Source organism: Montipora foliosa, chromosome 9 (assembly GCF_036669935.1).
Source record: "Montipora foliosa isolate CH-2021 chromosome 9, ASM3666993v2, whole genome shotgun sequence".
Lineage (NCBI taxonomy): Eukaryota > Metazoa > Cnidaria > Anthozoa > Scleractinia > Acroporidae > Montipora > Montipora foliosa.
The window spans coordinates 7986107-7992726 of NC_090877.1; the positions used below are offsets into that span (position 1 = coordinate 7986107).

The 6620-nt window shown below is 37.3% G+C and overlaps 1 protein-coding gene across 1 annotated transcript in view; it reads left to right on the forward strand.

Moving 5' to 3' along the window:
• The window catches only part of LOC137971169 (centromere protein X-like), a 4775-nt gene extending 1010 nt beyond the window's left edge, over positions 1–3765 (forward strand). The window contains exons 3-6 of the mRNA XM_068817917.1: positions 388–441; positions 539–570; positions 2696–2752; positions 2881–3765. Of these exons, the coding sequence (XP_068674018.1) occupies positions 388–441; positions 539–570; positions 2696–2752; positions 2881–2895 (158 nt within the window). The 3' untranslated portion in view covers positions 2896–3765. The remainder of the gene's footprint in view (positions 1–387; positions 442–538; positions 571–2695; positions 2753–2880) is intronic.
• Positions 3766–6620: the final 2855 nt, after the last annotated feature.

The following is a 6620-nucleotide window of genomic DNA, read 5'->3' on the forward strand; positions in this document are numbered from 1 at the left end:
TGGTCTGTCTTCTTTGGTATATCATGGTTGGGAGGGTAAAAAGGGCGCACTTAATTTGGAGCCCCGCTCTGTTGTGCGACCCCCACCACAGTTGTGGTGAAAATGGATAAATAAATCCGAAATATTGTGAGACAGAGTCCATGGCTAAAAGCAGTAATAATATTTATTATTATTTGAATGTAATTTAACATTTTTTTGGGGAGGGGGAGGGTTGGCTAACAGTCCAGAGCTAATATATATATGGGATAGAGGGGATTTATTTTATCCAACCATTTGAAGCAGTTGAGATAATTACAAGAAATAGCAAAATTTGCTAATGTTTTCAACAGAATAGCAATCTAAGCATGTATTGTAGTCAGCGGTTCTTTTGTTATGTTTGATTAACAGGCAGTGGTGATGCATTGAAGTTGATGGCGGAGCTCTTGAAAATTTTTATAGCGGGTATTGTCTTTGAAAAACATTTTGCCAGAGTTGCCTGACTTCTTTTGCTTTGTTAAACAATGAAACCAAATTTGTTTTCAATTTCTTCTTTATTTAGAGGGTGCTGCAAGGGCAGCTCAGCAAGCCAAGGTATCTGCCCAAATAAGAGTATAGCTGAAACTATTTGTACTTGAGAGTATTAAGGCTTGCAGCTTTTATTAGTTACCCAACCAGAATTAAGCAGCAAGTTGGCCAGTTACAAATCATGGCAGGGCTGATTTCAGAATCACTGAAGACAAAATAATATGTGAAACCAGAGGATCACTATGAACCTTGTGTGCTTAAAGCACAGAGGCTCCTCTTTCTTCAGTAAATATTATTGTCTGCTGTACATTGGTGTGTTTAGTACCCTTGCCTCTGAATGAAAACAAGGCTAAGAGTTTTGATGCAAACCTCCCTGCATTTCTAATAACCATGGCAGCTACTTGAAACATAACATTAAACCCAACCAAAAGGGTTAAATGTTTAAAACCCCAGAAAACAATACTTCTTAAAAGCATAGCCTGAAACATAATAACATTGTAATGACTCTGGTAAAAAAAGATCTTTTTCTGTTATCCTTGCTACTGTTATTGATGATGGACTGAGCCGTCATATTTGGCATATCTCCTCTCAGATTAGTTGCTGTTACATGATAGCCTTTTGTTGGCTGACCAACCCAAGTCAGTGATATTCATAGTCTGAAAAGAGAAACATCTCTGCAGCTAGTGGTAAAAGTTGGGACCCCATCTATCAGGCTTCTTAAGGCTCCTGTAATTCGGTGAAACATCACTAGGCAGTAATTGAAATGCTTCACACAGTCATCATGGCTAGCATGTTAACTGGCCCCCCAGATCAGAATTAGTCTTGTCTTTTCCAGGTGTCCACAGAAATGTTATGCACCTCAAGATCAGACTTTCAGACACCTTCAGATGCTGTCCATCTGAGAACTCCCAGAGGAGAGGGTTTTGGGAATTCAGTAGACCATATTCGTATTCTCGGTATTGGACTGGAACTAGCTTGCAATGGAGGCTAATGCGGGGGAATCTTTTCAAATGCAAATACTTTCTAATATATTCCCCCGCATTAGCCTCCATTGCAAGCTAGTTCCAGTCCAATACCGAGAATACGAATATTGTCTATTCTTCTCTGTTTTAAAGACTGTGCCCCTGTGACCAAAAAATCAATTTTTATTTTTCTTTGTATTTCAAAATTATGGTAACTAAACACTCAGCAACCAAAGTGTTAAGACTTGATTTCAAAGAGACACGTGTTTATTTCTACTGGAATTTTCCTATTTAATGATTTGCCATTACTAACTTCAAAGTTCTTGAGAGAGCTGGATCGAGGAGGAAATGATGTCAAAGGCTCATTAGTTTAAGAATGCAATGGGTGTGTATGCCACAGAATTAATATGCAGCTTGAGAATTTTGGGTTTTCAGACTTTTAAACTCACATTTGCTTATATAATAAATAAGCTGCATTCACGCACTGCCATTTTTAAGGTAGTGAGCCTTTGACGTCACTTTTCCGTGGAGCCAACCCTCTGAGGTCCAATCGGTCAGTTTTGAATGTGAGTAATGGCGGACTGTGAAATCCAAAACTTACGCTCAAAGTAAATGGCCTTTGGATAAAAGTCAAAGCTCAAAATTTTGCCAGTCAGGTGTTAAGCAAGCACACTTTCAAAATATGAAGGAAAAAAGAAAGGGATTTCTTTTATCACAGGGGCACTTTAACAGAGTGTCTGTCATTGTGTCACATGGAAACCAATCCTTTCTTAAATGAAGGCTGGGTAATTACAGAAACATTACTAATTTTGATGATTGATGTTACAACAGGACCAAAGTGACTGACAAGACTACATCATTTTTTAAGTTAAATTAATGCTACTACTACTACTACTACTACTACTAATAATAATAATAATAATAATAATAATAATAATAATAATAACAATGTGTTGAAGCCAGCTTTTGCTTGATATGGAAAATGATGCAGACCTTTAAAAAGATGTTACCAGTAGTATCTAAATTGGTGAGATATAATGCAGTGTATACAGATCTACATGCATATTGCACTCTGCCTCTGGCATAAATCGATGGCAAAGTATTTGTTTTGCTACTGTTTTCAACACTTTAAAAGGAATTTGTGTTACTGAGTGTTCGTTACAAGAAAAGTTCACTTAATTTTGTCTTGTATAATGTTCAATGACATAATGCATTGTATTTTCCAAAAGGTTGAATCTTCACCATCTGTGGAAACAGAACATCTTGAAAAAATACTGCCACAGTTGGTAAGCAATAGTTTTAGTTCACGCAAAATAAACAAAAACTGCATTGGGATATTACTGTAGTCATGGTGTTTTTCATTACTGATGTTCATATTAATACTAATCCATATTTCTGTTTTATTATTTCACAGCTTCTTGACTTTTAATCAGATTAATGGGCAATGAAGGAAGAAACAAGTTTTCAACAGAATGTAAATGAGACAAACCTTGACTTGCAACTTTAGAAAATAACTTGTGGTTTACAAAATTAAAATGACTTGTAATTTCAGCTCATGATATACCAGGGCCCAGATGTCTTTCTGTATGTTCTCATATTTTTTCTACATGTGCAATACACTCTGGGTTATGTCCACCAAATTGCTGTTATTTGAACTAATATGTACATAGTTTATATCAAGCCATTTTGCAAGTGGTAAATAACTTGGCTAATTTCAAAATATCAGGTTGATGGCTTAGGTTTTATTTGTTCCTAATGATAATAATTAGTGCAACTACAACAATTTATTGTACTCTTGCCTAAAACAAAAAAAAAACATAATAATGATTATTATTACAATAGAAAATATACTATGATGAAATGATATATGAAACAGAGTAAAGCTATGATCCTCGCAATTATGAACACAATTTTAGCAATTGCGTAGAGAAGCCTGAAAAATTCAGGACTTCAATGGGGTTTGAACCTGTGACCCTCTGATACAATATTTGCCGTATACCTTACAGTACCGTATTGGAGTTTTTTCCACATTCCAGTTGCTGTTTTTCAGGAGACAATATTGTTTGATATTTCGCTGTAGTTTTGTTAATCAATCGATCCTCAAGTAAGGTGTATTTGTGTTTACCCACTCCATTACATTAAATGTTACATTAAAGACAATAGATTTTATTATCCAAGTGACATTATTGAAGGGGTTGCTACTTTCAACTACTTTTAAGTGTTTTTAGTGGAATTTCCTATTTTAGCTATTTTCCCTTTTTAGCTTCTTTGTTACTTATTAATAAATGGTTTTTCTGTGGGAAGCTTGATGTCTTTCTGTTCTCACCGCTTTAAGAACTAACTAGTTTTTCAGTTGTTGTTGCTACCATAATGCTTGCCCAACCATCATAGATGAAAACAAACTTTCCCTCTCTTCACAGAAGGCGTTTAACTTGTCCCAAGAACATTAAAATTTAATGTCCCATCGCTCTTGGCCATTTTGCCATTTTTCTTTGTTCCTGCCACATTTTATGCAATCCGTGCCTTCATCTAAGCCCTCTAAGCTGCCAAGACAGGATAAGCCAGTTGGCCTTTGTGTCCAACCCTCAGCAGCTATGGTGGTCAAGCAGCTCTAAGTTAGAAGATGTGATCAAGCTGTAACCCAGGCTCTCTCTTTCCTCCTTTATCACACGAGATGGAAAGGAGACCAAATTCTTGCTTTGCTTAATTTTAAGAATATTATATTTTTAGAAAAAGTAGATGATGTATTGAAACCAAGTAAATCATTATGACTAGTGATATCATAGAGGAAAAGTTTATGGTGCCTAAAATCACTGAATTTTGATGAGGGTGGGATAAGTGTGTTGAATGGGGAGGGGGGAAAGTGGGGATGGGCCGTACTGAACCTGTCTTCTCCATTCTTGGGTGGTTGAGTGTGGGCTGGTAGCCCTTGGATCGTCTGACAAGGATGTGTTGAAATAACCACCACTTTCGATATATTAAAATTCAGTCCTAAACAAAAGGCATCATCTCAAGGCTCTGGGGAATAAACTTGTACAAATCCTTATTCCCTAGAGCTTTGAGATGAGGGGAGGGGAATACCCTTAGGTTTTGGTATTGATCATAGAAGTGTGTGGGGGAGAGGTGAGGGGAAAAAAGTGGGGGCTATAGCCCCCCTTAGCCCCTCCCAGTCTCCACGCCCCCTGGGTTACCATTGAAAAGGGTTAGGGTTGTTTTATCATTGTTAGAACGGTGACCTGTGACCTGTAAAAGAACCTACCGCGTGGCCAGTGCTCTCACCACTGCATCATCCCCTTCCCCTTGATAAACCCTGATTCTAAATAACGTAATTTAATAGGAAAAGTGAGATGATAACGTGCAGAAATAAGGTGTCACAATATTTTTATTTGCTTTATTTTTTGTTAATATTATGTAATTTAATATTGATTTCACATAACTGTTCCAATAATTATTGATCACTACTTATGGTATATTTCTCTTTTCTCTCAGGTATGTTATACCTATGTTTTTTGGCTAAAATGCTCAAATAAGACTTTTTTTAAATTGGTCTGCAGATGAAATATTAACAATTTCGCCTTGCAATGCATTCCAGTCCTAACAGTTCTACAAAAATAACTATTCTAAAGTCTCAGTATTTGGCAGTAGTTCAATAAACTTGTTCACTCTTACGTTTTTAGATTTGTGACAGAATTTCGTGTCAGAGATGAGGTTTTAAAAAGGTCTTGGGGTGCAGGGATGGCGCAGTGGTGATCGATGAGATCACTCGCCTCCCACCAATCACTGGCCCGGGTTTGATTCTCGGACTCGGCGTCATATCTAGTTTGAGTTTGTTGATTCTCTTCTCTGCTCCAAGAGGTTTTTCTCTGGGTAGTCCGTTTTCCCCTCTCCACAAAAACCAATATTTGATTTCAATTTATTTGATTCGAATTAATTTCGTTAGTGTCCCCCAATTTGAATCAGCGCTCTTGTGAAGTTGTTATTGTTAAGATAAGATGCAGTTGGCATTTTCAATCGTCGAAACAGTGTGCATCAAAGCTCCACCGCGATTCGTAAACCGCACTCTGCTGTGAGCTGGAAAAGTGTCCCAGGTAGACTTGTGGCTAAATCAGCGACAGTGATCGGTTCAGCGTTGAGATCCAATGATGCAGGGACTGTTTTTTACTGGATTGCCAGTATGGCAATCCCAGTCGGAAAATGTGTAATTATTCTCCGGTTTTTTTTTTTTTCTTTTTTTTACTTGTTTTTTTCCGTGTCGGTAAAGTCTTGCCTATCACTCCCCTGCTAAGTGGTGCCTTTGTGCATAGAGTCATCTGTGCGTATTTTGTTAGGTTTGAAGGGCTGGTGGTAATGCGTAGATTTCTCTGGTGCACACAGGAGAACATTTAATTAACCTGCAATGGCGTCGAAAGGCATTGTAATGCGAATGGCGTTTTAGTGCATCTTTAAACAAAATATACCCTTATGGAGCTCAAGAATGGAACATCAATTGGATAAACAAGACAGGCGGTAATGGACGAGTAATGGACTTCGACAACAATCTTTCGCCTGTCGAGCCAAAATCAAATTGAGCTTTATTTCTAATATTTTGCTAAGTGTGCTGTTATGTACAACACTGAAACCAAATGAAAAGTTATCTGGTAACTCAGTATTGGTTCAACAAAGACAGTGTGCTGTTATGTACAACACTGAAACCAAATGAAAAGTTATCTGGTAACTCAGTATGGGTTCATCCATAAAGTGGATCTGTGATCTCTGTTGTCTGGCTATTTGTATGTATTTGTACTCAGCTCTTCACAGTCTTCCGGTAACAATGGAAATTTCACTAATTCAGTGGCGTTGAAAGTCATTGTAACGCGAATGGCGTTTTAGGGGATCTTTAAACAAAATATTATACCCTCATGGAGCTCAAGAATGAAACGTCAATTGTATGAACAAGACAGGCGGTGAAAAAATAAATATCTGGAATCTTAAAAGCAACGAGTAATGGTCTTGGACAGCAATTTCATTTTGTGCCGTTGGATATCAAGTGAGCTTTGTTTCTAATATTTTACTAACTTGGTATTATTAAAGCACTGAAATCAAATGGCAAATCTTTTATGGATTTAACAAACATTGAAAGGAATCGAACACCTAGAATGCATCACAGTGTTTACT